Raw genomic sequence first — 24,443 nt, 5'->3', positions numbered from 1 at the left:
ACATCCTTAAAAACAGCGCAAGGAACGGATTTTATTTTGGGTAGCAAGAGGAAGACGCGCCGACAGCCTTAATCGCCGGCACCATTTCCCTTGAGAGGCCGCGGGGCAGCGCCGCGACACCCCCGTGCCCGGGCACGGAGCGGGTTGACCTGGCCGCCGGGCAGGGGGTTGACCTGGCCGCCCTGCAGGTGCTGCCTGGCCGAGGTTCGCCTTCTTCCAGCCCTCCCGTGCGGGCACCCCACGGCTGCGCGCTGACAGCGGGCCCGGCTCCTCCCTCGCTCCCTCCCTCGGCCCCTCAGCCCCCTGCCAGGGGCCGGGCCGCGGGTGTGAAGGAGGGGAGCGGCGGCGGCGGCGCCGCCCTCAGGGTGGGGGCGGCCCTGGGCCGGCGGCCGCCTTTTTCCCCAAGCCGAGCCTGCTCGGGCTGGGCAGGGCTGGGCCGGCGCCGTGTGCTCCCCCCCGGCCGGTCGCCAGCTGCCGCGGCGGGATGAGGATTAAGGCTGCCGGGCCCACGGGCCGCGGGGCTTTGCGGGGCGGCCGGGTGTGAGGTGAGGTGGGGAGAGGTGCCGTGAGGTGCCGTGAGGGGAGGCGGCCGCCGCGGTGCTGAGGGGGCGGTCGGCTGTGGGGGCTCCGCGCTGGGCACAAGCCCGGGGCTCTGGTGCTGGGTGTGGGGCAGCTCTCGAAGCCCCCATTCCTCAGACAGAGCCCAGGTGGAGGGATAATGCTGTTCTGGGGGGCTGGAGGCTGGAGAGTGGGGCTGGGTGCGGGCTGGAGGGGAGGGAGGTGGTGGGAGCTCCGTGTGAGCCCCGTGTTATCTGCCTCAGGGGTCTAAGAAACGCCCCTGGGCTGCTGCCATGTCGCTCTCCTTGCCCTGATTTTTCCTCCAGATGCAGCCCTGTGCTGTGAGGGAGCTTCCTCAGCAGGATGTGTCTAACTCTGCTTTCCTCTCCCACCCCCCTGCTAGGTCTGCGTACCTGGGAAATCTGACGCGGTTCTCCTCAAACCAAACAGGTAAAACTGCTTGTATCGTCGGGGTTTTGCTGAAGGCTTCGCTTGCAAGCTAGCATGCAAACTTTGGCGAGTTATGATGCCAAAAAGGATTTTTAGATGCAGACACTTTTTTTTTTTTAATTCATCAGGAAGCTTAGTGATTCAAAGCATGGATGTTTGACAAGAAGCTTATATGGCCAGCAAGGTAGCCAGTCTGTTCTAGAGGCTGTATCTATGGATACGTGTGGGCCTATAGTTAATTTATTGTACGTAACACAAATTCAGAGTCTTTGTAATGTGATGCTGACTACTAACGCTGAAATATTTAAACTTGACCATTTATTTGTGATTGCATAACTTTCCTTCATCTGATGATTAACTTATTTCAAACTACAGAGTATATATATATATAATATTTCTTTATAAGCTAAAATTCTTTATTTCTTCCCCTCCCCCTCCAAATACTTCTACATTTTCTTCCTGCTGTCTGGATGTTATATAATCTATACTTAGTTTCCACATTTGAACTCTCAGGATCCCTTGGGATTTAGCTAAAGTAAACACACCCGTTTTAGTCTGACCGTGAGTTGGTAGTGTGTAATAAACATCAATGACTAATGATTCAAAGATAATCCTGCAGTTGTACAGTCTAGACTCTTAGCAAAAGTTTTCTTCCCATAGGGGTGAAAAATAAAACCAAACACCTCAGCAACACAAGTAAAAGTTTTCTGAGTATATGACTGATTTGGGGTAAATATTACCTAAAATGCTTGAAATGTGCTATGCTGCAGTTGTGTAAAATGTCTTTTTTTTTTTTTTTTTTTTTTTTTTTTAATAACTACAGTACTTGAAGGTTGCCATGTTCATGTTGCTTATGTTTGGATTGCTACTGCAAGAAATCCTGGCTAATTCCCAAGATGAAAATCTTACTGAATTCAAAAACATTCCAGAAGAACCATTATATAGCTACAAAACTATTAACTTGCCAGATGAGCATATTCCGTACTTTCTGCACAACAATCAGCACATTGCTGGCATCTGTAAGCAGGACTCTCATTGCCCATACAAAGTAGGTCTGACTTATTTTTTTGTTTGTTTGTTCAAATGTAATTTTGGGGTGGTTTATTCTGGGAGTCCTAGCGGTTTAGGAATGATGATGAATTGGTCTCCTTCCCAGTGAGTTGGCTTCATTAGGAATTGGAACTGCAGGGATGGTGGACCTGAGGATCTGGGCTATTTGTGTCCTGGGACAATTATAGTGTCTCTCAGGCTGAAGCTGGTTTGTAGATTTGGGGATGTGAGCTGTGCTCCCTGTTTTCTGCGTTTTTACTGCAGAACCAACGTTTCTAGATGTGCCAGGCAGAGCAGTGGTACTCTCAGCCTGGAGCTTGGAACAATGAGTTTCATGTGAGCTTAACTTTATCGATAGCTGTCAGCAATGTGAAAACTTTGGAATCCTACTCACTGGTTTGGGAAAACTGGTCGTGCTGAAAGACACGTTAAAGACCAGAATAATATTGCTGAGCATATGTGTCTTTTGTGGATCCTCTGCTGTGCAGAAAGAATCAGAGTGTTCTTTCTGAAACAGCTTGGTCTGTTTTCATTCTTTTTATGTAAAATTTGTTAGCAAGAGGTAGTTTGTAAGCTAACTATTTTGCTGTTGCATGATCAAGAGCTATATACAATTATTTTGTCTTACAGAAATACTTGAAGAAACTAAAATCCTGCTGGGGTTATGAGAAATCTTGCAAATCAGATTACAGGTTCAGTTACCCAGTGTGTGATTATGTTGAAACTGGATGGTAAGTTTCATTTTAAATTTATAAAGTACAGTATGTCCAAAAATAAATATAGTGTTCACTTTCGTGTTAGCACGGTAACATTAACTCCACGGCTACTTAGGGTCTAAAGGATGGCTATGCACCGTTGTGCAGATGTTTGGATGTATATATAACATACTTCTCTTTCAACATGACTTTAAGCTTTTTAAGGAAGAAAACATTGTTTGAAATACTACCTGCCACAATGTTTTCCTTATTTTTGATTTAGCCTTGAATTCAGATTGCTAAAGTAACCCTGGAGTTCTTTTCTTAGCTTTAAAAAACAAATGAAAAAAACTTTTATAGCCTTCTACGGGAGAATAGCTTTAAATTGTCATTGATGTTTTCCCTTACATGTAGCTGATAAGTTGCTTCCTGTTTTGCATTTTAAATGTCAATAAAGTAACTGGCTGGCTTTTGTGTTCCACTTTCAGTGGAAAAAATGTTTTCTGTTAAAGTTATTACTAGAATTGAGCAATGGCCCTTGGTTTTCCTCTCTCCTTCATACATCAGGGCAAATGATATTGAGACAGCCCAACAGATATTCTGGAAACAAGCTGACTTTGGTTACATACGAGAGAGGCTGAATGAAATGAAAACCCATTGTAAGCCTGCAGTAACAGTAAGCATTCTTGATAGATACTGTACTTTCACTTCCTTGTAAACATATTAAACATAATTTTTGTTCTTGATAAAATTATTATTTGTTTTTTCTTTTTTAAACAGGGAGATTCATCTCTGACCTGCTCTCAATACCTTCAGCATTGCAGGGCAACTAACTTATACATTGATTTAAGAACTGTAAAGAGAAACCACGACAGGTCTGATCTGCTTTTGTTGTAGTAAAACTAAGTTTTATTATAGTAAAACTAAGGGATGGCAGGGAGATGGACTTGAAGAATGTGATTAATTAAGTTGTACATATAGTTTGTGTGCTTGTTGCCACAGGCCTTGCTTGTCAGAGGCCTGCTGCTGAAGTCTACATTCATGGGAGATCTACACTGCTGATGGGCAATTGAAGTATTTCTTTCTATTGACTGAAGAGAGGACAATGTTTCTGTATCTTGAGATGTTCTTCCTGTATCTTCAGGCACATTCTTTCTTGTTCTAGTGACATGCAAAGCAGAATTGTTTCTCCATAAGGCACTGAGAATGCCTTTCCTATGCTAGATGCCTTTATACCAGAACCAGGAATGGCATTTTAAAATGCATTAAGATCAAAAAGAGATCAGAACTTGAACCTTGCCATCCTAAAATAAAATACTGCATAGTGGACAACTTGGGGGAAGGGAAAGTGCCACTGATAGTGGCATTACCCATTTTTCTTTTTGCCTCAATTTTGAAGTCAGTGTCTTGCGTACCTGACTTTGAAAGAGCTGGTTCGTGACTGTGATGCTGATACCCCTCAGAATGAATTTTATTATCTTCTTAACATATCCTGTAAGCAAGTTTAGACAGCACTCTTAGCAATTTGATTTCGTGAAACCTGTTATTGCACCTTGTTCACTGTGTGTTGAGTAAAATTCTTGGGTGAATAACTGGATTATGAAATCTGAGGAGACAAAGTGAGATTATTTTTATTAAAAACAAAACAACTTACGGTGCTCCTATAAGTAATCCTAGAAAACCTAATTAAGTACTCATTGGGTATGTGGAAATGATACCTAATAACTTTGAGTGTAGTGCTGTTTTGAAGATTGATGTGTAGAACTCTTGAGAACACCACTCTATTTAGGAAGCATTAGAAAATGCTTCTCTTATGCTGAAGAAAATACTCAGGTTTTAAATATTTATGAAGTATCTTGCTAAACTGATATTAAATAATACTGGCTTGAGTATATAATCTTGATTACGGAGCACTTGTAGCACTGTTGCACAAAAACTGATAGGCTTTCACTAACTTGCAATAGATTCAAAGAAGACTTCTTACAGAAGGGAGAAATTGGAGGTCATTGTACCCTTGATGTTCAAGCATTTTTGGCTGAAGGTCAACGCAAGAGCCCTCTGCAGTCTTGGTAAGAATCACTTGTCTTGGCTACTCCCAAGTTCACTTATCTGTTGTTCTTTTTATTGGCACTAGCAGGTGTGTGTAATGTATTTCTTTTTGGGGAAATAGTCATTCCTTTTTAAGGTCAGTTTGAGAGTTTGTATTACATACGTCTAGCAGTTACATCTACATGGAGTGCTGTTCTGAACTATGTTACATGTAATCATATCTTTTCTGCCTAATTTACAGCAGTAACAGATTTGAATGCCTCTTGTAACCTGAGGTTGTAACATTCAGGTGTTTTCTAGAGAAGAAGTTAGCTCTATGCCTAATCTTATGGAAGGAGACAATTCTTTGGTTGTGAAATGCCTTCAAGTTTGCGTTTGTGCCTTAGTTCACGCAGTCCTAGTGATGTTGGATCCAGTGCAATGCCTGATCTGGGTGTATATTGATACCCTGCTCACAGGGAGCCTGTGTTCTCAATGTGAAACAGGCGACAGTCTACAGGCTGAGTAGGAAGGGCAGAGGATGCTTTGTGGTAGCTGGTTTAGTATCATGGGTAACATATTAGCACTTCAAAGCTGGATTGTCAGTTAACTGATGAAGTATGAAGGAACAGAAGCTACCAAGATGCCTGTAGGAATACTCTTTTTATTCTTTTTTTCATGTTCTCAATTATTTTTTTTCCCTTTTTTGTTCTGATGGTCAATTTCTGTTAATAACAGCTGCAGAGGAAGAAAAGACTTTTCTCTACCTGCTATAGTTGTCTTAACTGCTCATCCTTGTTTAGATCCAGGAATAATAAATATTGCATCTGCATTCATTATTCTGACCCAAGCATGAAGATCTTGCTGAAGTGTCTCTGGCAATGCAGATCAAGTTGGATAGACTCATGGATCTAGCCTCTAAGGCTCTCCGTTACATCTCTGCTGCCTTGATTTGTAGATCAAAGGTGCTGTTCACTCCTGAGATCAAAGACAGGGTTTAACTCTTGAAGCTCATAACCTGAAGAACTTTACATTACACTTTCAAATAATTTTAATTGTCAGACTTTATCAGATTTCAGCAGTCCTGTTAAATCAAACTGACTGCATGAGCAGTTACTAAATCTTAAATGTATGAAATACACGTGTTCAAGTATGTTAATGTCAAAGCATGCTCTATGTGATTGAATCTTTGTAGGTTTGCAGAACTCCAGACATTTACTGCATTGAACTTCAGGCCCCTAGAGGATGACAAGTGTGATGTTGTTATTGAGAAGCCAACATACTTCATGAAATTAGATGCAGGTAATTGGTATCTTCAGTTTATTTTTTAATACTACAGTAATGCAGTAAAAAGAGCCTGTATCTAGCACTCATACATTATTGCATTTCCATTGTCAAATTCACTTATACTGTTTTTTGAAAGATGGTGTGACTTTTTTGTTTTTTTTTTTCTTTATTTTTTTTTTTCATAAGGTCAGAAACAAAACTTTCTTTTATGTTTAAAACTTTGAGTTTTGCCACAGATGATCAAAAAAAACCCTTCCGCTTGTCTTGCATGGTCTTCAGCTCTTAACTGTTTTGATTTTTGTGCCTGTGACTCTTTTACAGTCTGTGATTTTGGCTGTGTTTCTGGAAGACTGTTTCCGTATTATGAAACGCAGGGTATAGGTGTATACATGTCTTGCAGTAAGTGCTCAGTAATTGAGGATTGTGCATGTTGGAAGATGTGGCAGAGGAAGTGCATTCAAAGACAAAGTTCAAGGGAATAAGTTTTGTTAGTTGATTGAAATACCCCTTAAAAAAAAAAAAAAAAGCAATCAAAAATCCCACAACCCTCTTTTAATCTTGACGCTTCAAAGTTATCTGTTTTCGCCCTGCTGTGGCTTTGCACCTCTCTCATTACAGAGAGCTAAGGTGAATGTTGTTCAACGCTATTCTAAAATCCACAATAGCAACAGCACCCAAGCATCTTGAGCGTGAGACAGTGGTATTTGACGTCTTTTTGAAGTTTGCCAACCTTTCTGTTCACACAGTATGTTTTGTGGACAAGTCTTACTGAAAGAGAATGGCAATGCTGCAGACAGGCAAACAAGGTGCTGTGGAGTAAGCTGTGGTTTAAACTGTGCAGCTGTCTGCTGTGTTCTGACCACATGATACACTGCAACTGTAAAGGGGATTAACTCCTTTATCCCTGCAGGCATGTATCTTGTATTTTAAGTAAAGCTGTTGTAGTTCCTTGAACAGTAATTGTGGAAGAGTTGCTGTGCTGTCACCTTGTACCTTTTGCAGCTTTGTTCTAGCTGTGCTCAGGAGGTGATTGTGCCCAGCCTATCTGTTTTTGGGAGAGGCAGGGGAGAATTGCTCTTTGAGCAGTATGGGAAGCCCAGGAACTACTTCCTACCATGGCAGCTCTTCTTGGTCAGAAGCTTAAAGATGGGAGCTGTGTGCATGTGGTCCCAAAATTGGTGTATAGTCCTAGATAACAAGCTGGACTGTGTTACCTCCTTTGTTTCATGATACCTCTTATGCGTTGTGATTTTAAGGTATTAACGTGAGAGACCAAGAGTGAGCAGGAATGCTCTGAGAACGAACCTGAGGAATTACTTGGGCTTTGGCTTCTGTGCAAGTACAAGTTCTGTCTTGTAGTCTGACAGTGAGAGCTTCAGTTTACTCTAATGATAATAAAAAAAAAACACAACAAAAACCTAAGAGCAGTGCCAAAGCCCTGTTTTTAATGTTTTCTGTATGTCTAATTAGTTTTTGTTAGAGCAATAGTTGCTTTCATATGCTTCAGAAAGCATTTGTAGTCTGTAATGGGAAATAGTACGTGAAACTTATCTTCTTTCACCATCGTTTTGCTGGTATTCTGATTTCCTTGAACCTTTTAAGATGTTTTACTTCAGATTTCTTACCTGTATTCCTTCTCTTTAAAGGTTTGCTTCTCTAGGGTACATAAGAAGCATTCAGTTAGTCTGGGAGAAAACTAACATAAAATGCAGGATTCTACTAGAGAGCAAATGCACAAACCATTGAAAAGTGGAATGGGTGATGTAGTGTTTTGCCAACCATTTTTTTCTTTTTCTCAGGTGTTAATATGTACCATCACTTCTGTGACTTCGTCAATCTTTATATCACACAGCATATCAATAACTCCTTCAGTACGGATGTCAACATAGTCATGTGGGACACTGTAAGTCTGCAGTGCTTTAATGTACTCGTGATGGATTGTATTTCTGCTTTATAGACGCTCTGAACCTTTTATTAACCAATCCTTAGCTTTCATGTGGACAGTCAGCTGAGCCACAAGGAACTGATAAGTTTTTGGATCCTGTTAATACAGGTGCATGAACAATAGTAGAAGAACACTAGTAGAAGTTGTTTGAGCATCTGTTGTTTGAAGTTGTTTGAAAACTGCGCCATAGTTCATCCTTTGCTAGTACACATTTATGCCTTTTTTGGTGTGCTAAAAAAATCCCATCATTTGTATTTCTAATATGCAGCATTTGAATATTACATGCTGTTTTCTGTGGACTTTTTTTTTTTTCTCTGAGAATATTGAAGTAGACTTACTGAAAACTATTTAATCTATATTTAAAAAGAAATACAGCCTTGTGTCTTTCTAAATCAGTAATGTGTGACCTGTAATAAAGAAAACTTAAAAAAAACAAAAACAAACAAACAAAAAACCACGACAAGCAGCACATATGATACAATTATGATTGATATAATTATTTGATGCATAAATAAATAAATGTATATACACGCATATCAAAACAGGGACTAATATTTAATTCCTTTAGGTAGCCGCCTTATGGCTCCTTCTTGATCACCCCTTAAAATAAAAGTAGATTTTAAGTGGGGCTATTTCTGCTGTACTGCTGAGTTGAAATCATGACTATGTTTGTGAGTAGTAGTAGTTTTAATGTCCTGTATTTAAGTTCTATAGGAGAGTGTTAAACCAAACAAATTAGAATGTGCTGGGTAATGTATATCACCTGCAGAAGTAACAAAACTTTTGATGACTATGATATCATCCCACATCTATTATCTTGTTCTTCTGTAATACTGTATTTTCTTCCTATGTATTTACTGCTGTGACAAATATTCAGCAGAGAATTGCAAATACCTACTACTTGCTATTTATGAAAAATCTCTTTGTCTGGAAGAAACTTTCTTTCATCTTTCCTTAATTCAATTACATTTTGAAAACTAAAATAAAGGTGCCTACCAGATAAGCAAGCTCATTAGATTTCCTACAGGAAGCTGTTAATCCAGCTCCAACGGCTTTCTGAAAAGATCAGATGTGTCAGCACTGTAAATTACTTTGGAAATCAATGCTTTTTCTTATATTGCATTGTTGAATCAAATAACTCTTTCAGATGTACCATTCTCAAAGTAAGTATTACCACGGCACTATCATTTTAAATGAGTCTTAACTGCTTGATCTGCTTGAGTCCATCACCATGGACAACCAGATGATGGCACCAACTAACTGCTGATGAGCTGTTCTATGCTGATTGAAAGATGGACTTGATCTTATTATTCATTCTCTTTTTTTTTTCTTGAAGTAATTAGATTTGGGCATACTTTCCAGCTACTGTAGAATCAGTGCACTGTTCTTGTTAAACAGTAATGCCCTCAGATATAGGTTAAACAAAGCAGAAAATGAGTAGAAAACCTACTGGGTGTTGATTTGCGGACTGTTTCTGCAAATGTGGAAAGCAATGTTTATAAAGCAATTCTAAGGTGAGCAGACAGGGTTAGAGAGAAGTACTTCCAGCATGGAAGATCAGTTCTCTGGCAGTGCAATTCTTCTAACACATACTACCAGAAAGCAGTATGGATTGTAAAATTCAATGGCAGAAGGAGGGGAAAGCAACACCTCTTCAAGTGGAGGAAATGTGACACCTTTCAGTTTCTTTTGCATTTTAGTAGATGTCCCCTTTCTTCTGCAGTTATTTATAGTCTCATTTTCAAATTTCTTGTGAATGTTTCCACGTAATTTTCAAAGCAGGCTGAACCAGCTCTAAAGCTGTAAGGAAGCTTTAAGCAAGAATTATATTTAATTGCATTCAAAGACTTAGCCCTCAGATGTTTAGGAAGTATTGCAGATCCGAAGGCTTGAGCCTCAATTCTAGGACTGAAGGGCCAATCTCATAGGGAGTTGTTGGTTCTTAAGAAGTTCTGCAGAGCACTTTTGCTAAAGTGAAGTTTTATACTGCTCAGTAGAGAAACTGCCTGGCAGCTTGTCAAACTAGTACAAAGCCTAGTTTACTGGTTGCTCCTTACACTAAATCAGATCATTGCCTTCAGTTTGAGATACACGTGCAACATGCAAGTGACAATCCCAAACAGGTGGCTTTTAGTTTCAGGAGTCAGGTTTGTGCTTTCTACCTTCCCTCCATTTCTGTTGCTTACATCTAATCTGTGTTCTGTTGTCTCTGGCATAGGCAGTAGGTATTCTTGCTTCTAACTCAGATTCTAATCTGCTGCTGAAGAATTTGTCCATATTGCTGATTTATAGAACTGTTATAATAAAAATCAACTACCTGCCAGACAATTTGAGTTAACTGCCGTTGTAAACACAGCAGTAACATCTGCTTTCTGTCCTAGGCTGGCTTAGGTCCTGTGGTGGTGATGATGTGCTACAAAGTGTGTGTTTAAACATGTAAACTTGTAAGTCATGAAGGGAGTTGTTGTATGCATTTAATCATTATGTCTCTGTTTTTCCTTCCCATCATAGAGCTCGTATGGCTATGGTGACCTGTTCAGTGAGACATGGAAGGCATTTACTGACTATGAGATAATACACCTGAAAACCTTTGACTCTAAAAGGGTATGGAATTTTATATCTTGTTCTAATTCACGGTGACTGCATAGTAAATATGACTGCTGCTCCTGGATATAGGTGTTTCAGAAGAGACCATGAATACTTTATATGTGTTTATTTGTGTAATTTGAGAGTGTTACCTTGCCAATGAGACAGAGTTGTAACCTAATTCTGAGGCATGTCTGCACTTTACATAGATGGACCTAACTTCTCTCTCTTCTGAGGAATGATATTTATGTATTAGTTTCACTTCCACAGCAACCAGTACTGCAGCTAAGGGTTCTCAAATTTTACTGTCTTTCTGTCTTCTGATTCCTGTTGAGGTATATATCTTCCTGTGCAACTGTTAGTGTACCTGCTATTTATCAAAAAAACAAAAACAACAAACAAACAAACAAACAAAAAACCCAAAACCACAAAATAACCTGAATCAACAATAAAACTTAAAAATAAATCCCACAAAACAAACACACAGACAAACCAGTAATAGATTTTTCTCTCACCAGAAACATATGAATTCATTCAGAGCTCATTTCAGACTCTTAAATCTTTTAAACCCAGTCTTAACCTTACCCAGTTTTCTTCTGTTTAGTTCACATTTGTTCCGTTTTTTTGGTGTTTTTGCTTTGTTTGTTTTTAGACCTCTTCCCACACTTGTCTCTGTACCATCTGAACTGAGATCTCCTTTGGGATCAGGATTTCCTTTGTTCTATTCATTTGCACAGTCAAGGAAGTGAGGGTGTTCTTGACAGGAGCACGTAATTGCTAGCTCATTATAAGCAGTGATCCCACTGAATGAGCATGGGATGTGCCAGCGGAAGGTAGCAGTGCAGTGTAACTTCTTGTGATCTTCCTTTGCAGGTATGCTTTAAAGAAGCAGTCTTCTCATTACTGCCTCGGATGCGATACGGCTTGTTTTATAACACACCATTGGTGAGTCCTTTTTATCTTAGCGTTAACCGGATTTGTATATGACACTATAAAGTCTGAGTTAATGAATCTCTCAAACATCTGGCTGAGTTATCATGAAATGTACTGCATTGAAGGACTCTAACTCCAAATGAAATGATCTTCCCTCAGTATTAAGGTTTTGAAGTTACTTTAGCTAGTTGATAGTAAGTGGTTAGGTGCAATCCTCTGTCTCACGGTTTATGAGATGTGTATTATAACTTTTTAACAGGAGGACACTGTGAACTTCCTGGTGTTTTTGCAGAGCACAAGAGCTTATATGCTTGACAGACTTTCCTAGAGGCATTAGTTCATGTGTTTAGGCTATAACAATGAGAGAGATGTGTATATTTCAAAAATAAAGTGCCACTTTATTTTTATTATTTATAATATATAAATATAAATAATATTATTTATATTTTTATTATGTGTTGCAGAAAATAGTGATGTGCTTAGTGCAGTGTATGATACTAGGCTTTTGTTCCACAAGAATGGCAAAAGACTGATCCCAAAGAGATTTTTGTGAGCAAAAGAACTTTGTAGTAACAGTTGCTTTTTTTTTTTTTTTTTTTATTTCAGATTTCTGGCTGTCATGGAACAGGCCTATTTAGAGCATTTTCACAGCATGTGTTACACAGATTAAATATCACACAAGAGGGACCCAAGGTATGATAAATGAGCAATAAAACTGTAATATGGAGCTGACAGCTCTTACCGGAGAAACAACATCAGCTAGTTGGTGTGGAGCTATCCTAGCGTGGAATAGGAGCACGTAGTGCACTTTGTCCTTTCCTGTGATTCTTGGCATTTTCCAATAAGTCAGTCTGTTCTATAACGAACTTCAGCAAACACTTGTGTATGTCTGCGGCAGCTGCCTTCATGCTTTCCTTCCATAGGACAGACTTTAGAACATCTTCCTTCCAACTCTAGGGTCTCCTCCCTGCTGATAAGACCCTGCCCTCAGGTCCAGCAGACAGGATCCCACAAAGCAATGCAGCAAGCTTGTTCTATGCAGACATGCTCTTTATCAGTCCTCATAGCTATTGCTGAGCTCCAATCAGAGAAGGAAGTGATTGAGTTTGGTCCTTCAGTTCCTCCCTGGTACCATCTCTCTGGCCCTGAGCTTCTCTGTTGTAGACACTGGTAGTTTTCACAAATTGTTGCAATGGCTGCATTGATGGATACAGCGGTCCTGGGTTTCTTGAAGTATTTGCTGGAGAGCAGCCTACATATTATCGCTGAGGGGCACATATTCAAAGCACTGCACAGGCATTTAGTTACGATTCTCCTGCTGACACTAATGGGAGTCATGCAGTTAAATCTCTTTATTTCACTTGGAACGTTTACTCCCATGAGTCCAATTAATTTAAAGAGGTAAAAGGAGGAACTGTTATAGAAGTAAATTATTTTTTCCGAGGATCTTGTGCGCAAGCCTTCCTGAAAACTGCTTTCCTGCTTTCAAAACTTGTGTGATGTGTAATACAAAGGCTCTTTTGTACTGAATAAAATAAAATGTTCTATTTTTTGTTAATAGTCAGACTTTCAAGCAGTTTTTGACACTTTTAATCTGTTGGAAAATACAATGTGAATTTTAAGGTGGTTACATCATCTTCTACATGAGGAGGGGATGTATTTAGTTGCTTAAATAACTGCCAAAAGTAAATATGGAAGTTGTGTGTGTTTTTTTTTTTTAAGTGAAGTCTGCCTCATAGCTAACATTGCTGCTTCTTTCTTTTTAGGATGGGAAAATTAGAGTCACAATACTTGCGCGCAGTACAGATTACCGGAAAATATTAAACCAGAATGAGGTGTGGTCCTTTTTATTTTTAAAACCAATTCATCATAAGTTAATTTTGCTCAATGAAATGATTTTTTTCAGGCACAGCCAAGACATCTGTCCACTAACAAATCTTGGACAAATACTTTCAGTGCTAATGATTTCTTCTAGTGTCTTCTATCCAGTTTCTGTACACCAGATACTGAACCTTGCTGCTCTCTTTCAATGGAAATCTATAGATGTAATAGTAAAAGTATATCCTCTTATCGAACAGATGCTGCACAATTTCTAACAAAATTAAATAATTTTGCTTTCAGATAATTCTTTTGTTTCTAACATTCCAATTGTTGAAGGCTCTAACAAAACGTTTTGTTATGCTTGCAGATCAAGATACATAAGCAGTTGTATCCGACAGTATGCATTCAAAACTCAATGAATTTTTATATTGAATCACTGTTTTTTGAATCATACAGCTTAGTGAACTTCTGGTGGAGCTTCTCTGGTGATAAAAATGATAACATCAATTTTTTATCTCTTCATTCCTATCTGTTAGTACCTGAGAAAAATGAATTGGCATTGTTATCCCCAACTTATTTAAGGGAGAAACAGGCTTGTTTGGTGCAACAGCTTGGTGGCAGGCCAGGGCTCAGATCACTGGACTTGTGCATTATCTGCTAGACTGGCTACAGGGCCTGCATACACTGCTATATGCAGTGTATTTTCTGATAATAAGCACGTAACAGAAAGGGAGAAGTTTATCTTTTGGAAATCCAACCCAAAGTGTCACATCTTCCTGCCATTCCCAGCAAAACTGCTACTACTATGTGTGGTTTGGGAATTGGGCCCTGGAGCATACAGAAGTCAACCATAGTCTCTGGGAGAGTTCAAGAGATCCAAGTCTCCTCTGCAGTGGCTGCTCTGCTAGGAATAATGTAGGTATCCTAGATGGAAATGTAAAAAAACAGAGGAACATCTTTATATGACAGTGTTCTGTCTTCCTAATTGTAATTCACTGGTGAGGAGGTGGAGTGTGTGAAACAGGAGTGCAGGGAAAGAATTAATTGAAGCACCATGAATTGAACACCAAATCACTGTCCTTTTTTTTTTTTTTTTTTTTTTCCTTCCCCCCTCTTTAGCTTGTGAATGCTTTGAAAACAGTATCAACGTTGGAGGTCAAAGTGGTAGACTACAAATACAAGTACGTATGTTGATAGAGAAAACTAGTGTGGTTACACGCTGTTGGTGGGTGGTGGAAGCTGTTTTCAAGCAAAGGTATACATGCCCCAATGTCTAACCTTTGCGAAATCCAAGACCTGGCAAGAAAGAATGAATGCTTCTGAGGGAGTGGTGGGTGAGCTAGTTAAGCCCTTCAATCCTATGATGCAACACTTAGAATGAATAGCTAAAGTTAGTAACCTCAGGTTAAAACTGGAATGAGCAAGTTTTGAAATCATTTTTTGTTTCTTCCCCTCTCCCCAAAACAGCTGTGTTACCACCACCCTTATGTGTTTGCTAATGCTCTTTGGCTACTGGTAGTTAATAGGGATTTCTTGTGTAGGATGCTAGCATCTTATTTTATATGGCTTTTAAGTTGGGTTATCATTCATTACTAAATTCTTTGCTGCTCTGGTGGCCCCGAAGACACATCTAGGTCAGTTTGTGGTGCCCAGATGTTCTAGGCACTGTGCCAGGAAGAAATGGTTTGAAGAAAAGTTCCCAAGTGGTGCATTCCTGTGCCAGATGGCAGCAGCTTGCATGTAGTCGGTGGTTTTGTCGCGTAGCATGCGGAAACAGCAAGGAACTGAATCAGCAGTGCGAGATCAGTGCTTTGACCCAAGCAGAGACAGAATGAGGAAGTCAAAAGTGGCTCATTTCCTCTGTCAGCGACAGCATTTGAGCAGGCTAATAATATGGAAGAGGGTGGATACCCTTGAGACAACATCTAGACCGACATATTCTTTGAAAGCATAACCAAGAGATGCTTCCACAGTTCCTGTGCTTGTCTAAACTGTAGTAGCGTTCACTAAGAGATTTCCACAGCTGTCCTGCTCCCATCATAGTTAAAGGGTTTCCTTGATGTCTACCCTTATAACACTTTAAGCAGTACACGTTTTCTTGTTGCAGTTTAAGCCAGTTTCTTTCTATTGTCCTCAAAACTGTCAGAGAGGAAGTTGCTCTCTTCCTTTTAAATGTATGAACTGTTAGTATGCAAATGAAGCCTGTTGTGATTTCCCTTTTCAGTTGTCTGCCTTACAGTTCAGTATCTTTTGTCCATTTTTAATTTGTGTGCTCAGGGAACACCTGGTTATTTAGAGAGAATACTGTGTTTGGAGGTCACATTCAAAGGGAGAGAGTTCCAGGCAGGAGCTGAAAATAAATAAAATAAACCTGAGCTTCCTTATTTCTGCTTGATACCCTGTGTATAAGTTTGGGTTGGACATCTGCATCTTTGAGATGGAGTTGTATGCTTTTACAGTCCATTTAGTCCATTAAAAACAGTTTAGATCCTTTGACTTTTTTTTTTTGAAAGATGAGATTTTTTTTTGACGTTGCTTAAAGCAGGTATAAAAAAAAACAACAAAACTTCCCAACTAACACGAGCTTTAACTTACCAATAAAATCAAATTTTTGCAACAGACTCTTGTTAATGTGAAGTTTTTGAAACCTGTCTGCATTTCTTCTAATTCCATGCTGAGTTATTGCTTGCTGAAGCATTTGTGATTCTTAGTATTGTTCCTTGAAAAATCAATTCTCTCTTTCAGTATTCCCTTAAGTTAATTTTGCGCTTTCTACATGTAACTAATTCTTGCTGAGATGGATAGGCATGCCAGATCACTATTTTTGTTGTGTTGTCTGCAGGGAACTTGAATTTTCGGAGCAATTGAGAATCACGCATAACTCTGATATATTCATTGGGATGCACGGAGCTGGACTTACCCATTTGCTCTTTCTACCAGATTGGGCTGTTGTTTTCGAACTGTAAGTCTATTTTTCTCTCTTCCCCCTCTATTATATACACAACTGCTAACGTCTGTTTGTGTGTTAATGAAGTACTGTCCCCTGCTAGTATTTTACGAAGAACATTTCTCTTGCATTGTCCTCTAGACTTCATTTTTGGCAGTCTCTTCTTCTGGGAATAGAAAGCGAGGAAGCTTTCATTATAAAATATAGTGTAACTATCATACAGGCTTACCTTTTTTAGGTGCCATAGTATAAATAAAATGCAGCCTAGTTGGCAACTGCCTGTGGGAAAACCTTTTTAAAGCATCGCTGGTCAGATTCTGCCAGGTGGGTCTGAGATATAGTATTTTGGTGATCTGTCTGATGATGCATGTCCAGGCTGTTGAAGATTGCCCTGAAGGGTATGTGCCCCTTTCCATACCTGGGAGCACCACTTGCTAGCCAGGCTCAGCTGAGTGTTATCCTGTCTTATCTAAATTTCTCCAGTAGTTTTATTTCAAACGTATTTTTGTTATGAAGCTGGCTTAGTTGGCATTCCAATTCTATAGAACTAAATAAAATGCAACATGCTTGTCCAAAGAGCACTGAATTTCCCATCCTGGGGAAATTCTGCTTAAAACCCCTGCAATAAGGAAGGCTGCTTTTTACATACCCAAGAGTTGGTACAGCTGGGCAGGGACATGTCTGATGCACAGATTTGTCTCAGATTGCCTCCTTGACCACATCTTAAGCACAGGTAGGTAGCCTTTGTTCTTGTTTCTAGTGGAACAGAATTTGTCTGTGGTTTTGTTGCCTTGGAACTGGACAGCAAATGCTTGGACTTTGAAGTTCTTTTCCTGTTTCACGCTAGTTAACTTCAACGCAATATGTAGGTAAATATTCTGCCTGTCCCTAGATACAACTGTGAAGATGAACGTTGTTACCTGGATCTGGCAAGGCTGAGAGGCATTCATTACATCACTTGGCGAAAAAGAAATAAAGTATTCCCTCAAGACCAGGTAATGGTGGCTAGCTGCGGAAGGGTGGGGTTGTTCTTTCTACTGTGACTTTAGGAGTTTAAAGGCTAGCTTATTTTTACCCATCTCTGCTCTGAAATTTTAAATATGATTTTCATTCTTTAGACTAAATTAAATTCCATGTTGTGATCAATAAATCATTTGATATTAATGTCTACAGTGAGAAGAAAAATTGAGTTAGTTGACCATTAACTTTCTCTTCTTTTTTTTTTTTTTTTTTTTTTTTTTTTTTTTTTTTTTGAATGTAAGATATATGGAATCTTCTTCTGTCTGAAAGGCCTTATTTTATTTTTCTAGGGGCACCACCCAACACTGGGAGAACATCCAAAATTTACAAACTACTCTTTTGATGTGGAAGAATTTATGTACTTGGTGCTTCTGGCTGCAAATCATGTTTCACAGCATTCCAAGTGGCCGTTTAGGGTAAAGCATGATGAATTCTAGATTAGACTGAAATATTATTTTTTAAATAATGCTCCGTAAAATATTGTAACAACATAAAGCGAAATGCTGGTGTGAAAAAAGTAAACCTCTACGAGGGAAGTAACTCATTAATTTGTCAGACCACCTGAGGGCACCCTACCGTACCTTCATCACCCATCTCTTTAATTCTGTGGGTTTTCCAAATATAAAAATTATCAGAATATTTTTTTATTTTTCCCAACTATATTTTTACATTCCAGATTGTGAAATACTTGTCTTGATACAAAGATATGTCCATCCATTTCATTTAAGATTTTGGGAGAGGTTAGATACTAATTTGTTAAAAATGTATGCCTATTAATAGGTAAGGAAATGCTAGGGGATGAAAAGTGTTACAGATTGGTTTCTCAGAGTGGCCTCTGTGGGAATGAAATAGGCCTGTCAGAGTTCCTCTTTTAAAGAAGCTGGATGCTTTTATGCAGTCCTGCATCTGCAGGTAAAAATCTGAATAGGAATTGTCATCTTACTGTAAGGCACTGCCCAGTATGTCATGTAGAGTCAAGTTACATGACACAGTAGTTCTGAGATGTCTGGTTAGTTCCTTTGTGTCACTGTTTGTCGTTGCTGTGCTTGGCCATTTATTGTTTTTAGGTTAGAAGAGCTTCCTTTGAAAAATAGTGATTGTAAGAATTAAGCAGTTAAGGAAACTTTAATTTTAGTCATTTAATACAACAGAAACTGCAGACTTCTATTTCAAGTTCAGAAACATTTTCAAGGTAGAGAGCAGTGTGTCTGATGTTCTTGCATTCGAATATAAACTTTGACTTCTCCCTCTTGTTTTAAATGCTAAAATATAACAGGTCTGCTCGGTAGGGTTAATCAATCTTCTCTCTTAAAGCAAATAAATCTTTTGCTAACTCCAGGTAATCTGGACGTTTCCTACGTTTCACATAAAACAGCACTTCTGCAATAAAAAACCCAAGTAAATTGGAATAAAACTTCATCCTTTTTGAGGATGCTAATGGGAATGGATTTTTTTTTTATGACAAATGATAAGACACATAGGGTGTCTTTCAGCTGCAGCTGGAAGGAAATGAAATCATTAGGAATTTGTTTTTGGAACTGCCAAAAGTCTGATCTACTAATATTTTTTTTTTTTTTTAAAAGAAGTTGAAGAGTCAATCTAGAAAACTTTGGAAAATCCTTCCCCAGTCAGTAGCATAGTTCACTGTTTACACTGAAGGAAATATTAAGCCAAAGTTGAGTTCTTTATAGAATTTCCTCAATAGCACCAACATGTGAGCTCTGGGGGGAAGGCAGGCTGGGGATGAAAAAGTAGTTCTGTTTTCTTAAGAGGGGCCAGAAGGATGTGTGGAAGAATCATTTTCAGTGTGATTTAAAAAACTAAAAAAATAAAAATTCCGTTACACTATGGATTTTCTTTGAGACTCTATTCCCATGGTAGACTTGCAGTATAATCACACAGTCTCAGTGGCTTGAAGCAAGGCATACATCTGTATGCAAAAGCAAGACAGTTACAGTAAATGTAAACACTCCACTGGTATAATTGTAGATATTATTGACCGCCGTTCCCTAACAGTCATAGGCAATTTCACAGAGTGTAGGTACATTTACTGACCTGCCTATACTGGTAAAAATGAGTTACAGTAAGCATAATTTTCATATAGATCTCTCGTGACCTTAAGCAGTGCATAGGAAAAGCTAGATACAGCTGATACCCAAGGTATATTGAGGTGTTTGGTGCAATTTTTAGTGTATTGTGTTACTGATGGATAAAATTCTTTTACATTAAAGAATCTTGGAAGCAAAATTGCACTTCTTGATATGGGGGGGAAAACCTTTGAGAAATACAATTTCCTGTATTTGTGTATTTTTAATCTTTTTAGGATTTTTAAAGAAATAAATGTTTAAAACTTAAGTCAATAAAATGTCTGAGGAGAGAAAAAAATGCAATAACTCAAAATAAAGACATTTTAAGGAAGAATTGTGCACAGATGTATTTGATAACTTTTCTAATAAAAGCTTTTTAATAAAAAAGGTATAAAACTTTTGGTTATAGTTTGTCAGATTTTGGAGGCAAGTGTTTTTAGATGCTGTTAGTTGCCTAGAGTCATGTCTCTGTCTTCCTGCCATGACCGAACTGATACTCAGTTATTTATCTGGGAATCATTCACAGGTCATGCTGTTATATTGTGCTGATGGCTTTGTTGCTGGGGGGTTTATGATTATTTTGTGGAATGTATTTGTGTATGTTTAACTTCCTGTGCTGCAGATGATGCTGTTGAAGCAAGTGTGTGAGTACAAATGTGTTTGCATCTTTACAGAAGCAGCTAACGAGGAGCTTTGCTTTCATGCTATGCTAGGACTCACTAAAGCAAGTGGCCAACCATATGCCTGTGTGTGTGGAGGAGAGGCTGTGGGGACTTAATCCAAGGGCAAAATATCCTGATAATGTTTCAGCAAATTTGAGTGTAATGTCAACAGTTGATGGCCAACGTATTCTTTAGCCTTTATGGCTTAGTATTACTGGGATGAAAAATACTATTTTTGTTGACTAGATTTACGAATAGTCACAAAATTATCTTGGCAGAAGAAAGCTTTTACTGGATTGTTGGGAATTTGATGATAAATCCTGAGAGAACTTGGACAACAGCAAAGATGTGGCTTGAGTGACTTTCTTAAAGAGGGTCTGGGCCATCTCGCTCTGCCTGCAAATTGGAACGAGAGAGAATCCGGGGGAGTTTGAGCCACTTGTTCTTTAGGCAAGGTATAGTTTTGGGTTATATTTTCCTAACAGACTGTAGGAATTTTGTTCCTTGCTACTTTTTATTTTTTTTTTTTTTATTTTTTTTTTTGTCTGTAGTTCACTGATGTGTAGAGTCTGTTTTTAACTGGCACGTTGGCACCAGCATGATGAATTTAGCTTTGGCACTTAATGAATGCTGCCAATCCTGAATACCTCCAGGATTGCCTGTGTTTCATGTACAGTGTAAACTGAGAGCTGGTTTTGAAATAAAAATTAACTTATGGATGCATGTGGTGTCTTTCCTTTTTGCTTCAGATATCTTCAAGATGTAGTTAAACTTTTTCTTTGTGAAGTTCTGTGGGAGTTGGGTAAGTGTGAGAAATGATGTGGGAGGGGGAGGTGGTAAATCAGGATTATTAATCTTAAGGATACATTTGTAAATATTAAGGCAATACATTCTTAAAACAAATTAAATAATGAGACTTAATTCTTGCTGTTAATCCTACTGTCTGTATGATTCATGAGAACACCGAGGGTTTAGAATATCTTTTTTTTTTTTTTTTTTAAGCAGGAAAGAAATTAAGGAAATATTCTTGAGAGCTTTTTATCTACCTGAAATGGTAAAATATGAAGGGACAAATTTCTTGGATTCCAATATTGAAGAACTATTTCAATTGTCTGTGTTTGCATTGAAGATGAGCTTTTTACTTCTGCTCCTCTGAACATGCATTTCTTATTGTTTTAGACCAAAAAAAAAGTCCATGTAACTGGTCCTAAATGCTCTTAGAGCTTTGGACCCTGAATAAAATAGTGTATATATAATAAAATAGATTTTAAAAAAATATAAATAATAAATAAAAATAAATAGATATATAGTGTGTGTATATATATGATAAAATAGAAACCCAGCCAAAATAGTTTGGCTCTTCGCGTATGATTTCTCATCATCCTTCTTGTATTTCAGTTCTCCATCTCAGACTCTGGGCATGAGGGCTCGAAACCTGCAGCTACTGGAGCTACAGATCTGCTCTTAATGGGAGCTGCTCCTGTCTACGGACATCTTTTATCAGCTTGTTTGTTGGCTCCCTATAACTTCTTTCAGCCAGAGTCAGCAGGCTTAGCAAAAAATGGAGTTTAAACTCTTTGCCAGAGACTCATTTTTTTTCCTGTAGATTAAGTCTGTGGTGTAAGGGATGACTGAGCTGCTCCACTGGTGTGGCAGCACCTGGAAGCAGGCAGACAGGTTGCGGTGGCCTTTCTAGAAGAAACTAGAGCTGGAAGGAAATGACTGAGCTCATCGCTTCAGAGCCAGACAACTCAAGGGAAGTGTGCGGAAACTCCATCAGAACAGAGTCCAGAATGAAGGTAGCAAAAGCGTTATTGTCATGAACTCCAAGGAGGGACGGGTTGGGGAAAGGAAAGGTCCTGAACTCCCCCTGAAGCAGGAAAGGAGGGCAGCAGCAGCCCCTGACCAGGTGGTGATTTGGGGAGAATGGCCAGGCTAGAAACTGGGGGGTGACTTGAAGCTGGGCTGGAGGGAAGAGTTGGAAAGGGAAAGGGAAGTGGCGAAAACACCTCTGTGGTGTTTTGCAACAGCTTTAGATTTTTTTTTTTTTAATAGGTTGCTTTCCTTTCTTAGAAAGATAAAATATTTTTATAATACTTTATTCCTGTTGTCACTGTTAGCTTTGACAACAAAATAAAGAGAAGTCTGTATCTTTCCCTTCTATTTGTACTTGCTTCTGTTTTAACTTCCTTTTGTTAACATTCAATGGCCAATAAAAAGATGAATAGAAGCAGAAAAAAAAAGACACATTGAAAATAAAAATACTTGAATTTGGTTGGATAAGTGTAAATTACAACAGGGCATCAATGTCTTGGTTTGTTTTTTTTTTAATCAGATCTGCTTTTGGCCCATACTAATAAACAAGTATTTGAAGGAGAAGATAGTGCATAAAACTTAAAACTCTGAACAGTGAATGAGAAATCAATTGTCTAAAGGTTTACTATACCGTCCCTTAGAATTTAGGTTTATTTTATTAGCTGCTTGTTGTCATTTAACCCAGTTGGCAACTAAACACCACACAGCAATTCACTCACCCTTCTGGCAGGGCAGAGCGAGAAGCTGAGAAGTCCTTGGCTTCGTGTAAGCGCTGCTCTGCAACAACTGCAACATCTGTGTTATCAACACTCTCCTCATCCTAATCCAAAGATAGCACCCTACCAGCTACTAGGAGGAAAATTAACTCTATCCTAACTAAAACCAGGACAATGCTGAATATCACCAGCTCAGGACTTGAAATCTGCTTTTCTGGCACTGTGTTCATGGTCAATAACCCAGCTGTACGTTGTGTCTAGCTCATGTTTTTTTTTTTTAATTTATGTTTAGGTCTTCTAAGCTTTTCAGAAATGCATGCGTGCACTCAGTACAACGCTGTGAGGTTACAACATTAACTAAGGTGCCTCTTCTTTCTGATGGTCTTTGTCAACTGTAAAAGTCTTGCCTTGGGCTGTACATCTGACTTCCAGTTATGGCAGAAACATATTTACTACGTATTTTCGCAGATTGCAGTAGGTGGCACTAGAGCACTTTCAAACGTCTTGGCTTTTCAAAAGGAACCTAATTTCAAATGCAAGGAGTCAGCTCACAGAGGAGCACAATAAAGCAATTGCTCCTGCAGGTGAGGATTTTGGTTTTCCCTCTTCCTGTTTGTGGAAGGAAATGCCTTGAAAAATTAATCTAGGGAGATTTTAGGTTTTAGTGTAGGATACTCGGATGCTCTAATATCAGAGTATTTTTTTACAAGTTTTCTTTAAGCAGCTTAGTTGGTTTTGAAAAAAAAATAATTTTAAATTGATCTTTTGTAGCAAAGTTATGTTTCTCATTTTATTGTAAAAGTATTTTGTTCCAAACTGTCACTTTTTAACAGTTGAAACAGTTCCTGTTCTGCTGCAAAGACTTGAGTTTCGTTTAAGCAATGGTACCACCTGGTCATGCAATGTCGTGTGCTTCCCACAACCTGATTACTTCTCCCATTTAGTTCACAAGTGTGTATCTATGGGTAGTGTCACATGCACATCTGGTGTTACTGAAAACTCAGACTACTCTCACTCAGAAAATAGCCAAAAGAAAACAAAACACAAACCAACCAAAAACAAACAAACAAACAAAAAAAACCCTGAGAAATGGGTTGGAGTTATCTTATTAAAAATCAACTACCCACACCAGTTACTGTGAAGACTTTGGACTTGACCAAAAAAAAAAAAAGTGAGTGCTACAGTTTAGCCTTTTACCAAATCTATCCCCTGGTCAGTCACTTAAAATGGAATTGACTGACTTCTCTTTGCAGCTTTGAAAACCTTTTGAGCTGACCTGGGCTGCCTGGGGCAGGGATGAGATGCCCTGCAGTGCCACTTGTCTCTGGTCAAAGCTAGTGGAGCTGATTTCTCTGCCTGCAGCCTGACCCACAGCTTTCAACAGCTCAGCAAAATAAAAATTGGCATTTAATGTTTGCATCCTGCAGATAATTACAATTCTCCTGGTGGTTATGTGTTGGGCGTGGGAACCTGCCCTGGCCCTGGGCTGTGCAGGGGGGTGGCTGAGGGGTGGTGAGGGATGCTCGTGCTGCTCGGGGCTTTGCTGGGACACCAGATAGGAGGGTGTGAGCGCAGCGGTGATTGAGGTTGGACATCATTCATTACCCCATCAAGGACTCAGCACGTCAGTCAGTGAAAAGGCGTGTGTATTGAGCTGACAGCTCTGGATTGTTTCTTCACCAATTACCACGCCAAAGCCTTGATAGTGTAATGAAATATGCCTCCTACCTATCGCTTCATCTTTGTCAGGCTGACTGGCTGTTCGTAGTTTGTTATGACGGCAAGAACTTTAGCGGTGTCAGAAAAATAAGCAAGCTTGTCTCCGATGTAAAGGGATATGAGC

The 24,443-nt window shown here is 39.1% G+C and overlaps 1 protein-coding gene across 1 annotated transcript; it reads left to right on the top strand.

Moving 5' to 3' along the window:
* Nucleotides 1-423: 423 nt before the first annotated feature.
* EOGT (EGF domain specific O-linked N-acetylglucosamine transferase) lies at nt 424-20,460 on the top strand. Its single transcript, XM_084292507.1, has 17 exons — nt 424-545; nt 962-1,008; nt 1,832-2,056; nt 2,689-2,789; nt 3,321-3,429; nt 3,534-3,628; nt 4,718-4,822; nt 5,977-6,083; nt 7,868-7,971; nt 10,525-10,617; nt 11,473-11,544; nt 12,139-12,225; nt 13,299-13,367; nt 14,473-14,534; nt 16,196-16,315; nt 17,193-17,295; nt 17,611-20,460. The coding sequence occupies exons 3-17, from the start codon at nt 1,847-1,849 to the stop codon at nt 17,755-17,757; spliced, it is 1,584 nt and encodes a 527-aa protein (XP_084148633.1). The 5' UTR covers nt 424-545; nt 962-1,008; nt 1,832-1,846; the 3' UTR covers nt 17,758-20,460.
* Nucleotides 20,461-24,443: the final 3,983 nt, after the last annotated feature.

The sequence above is a fragment of the Netta rufina genome (assembly GCF_964035555.1).
Source record: "Netta rufina genome assembly, chromosome: 10".
Lineage (NCBI taxonomy): Eukaryota > Metazoa > Chordata > Aves > Anseriformes > Anatidae > Netta > Netta rufina.
Note: the sequence above shows the minus strand (reverse complement) of the source record. Positions and strands in the feature narration are given on the sequence as shown.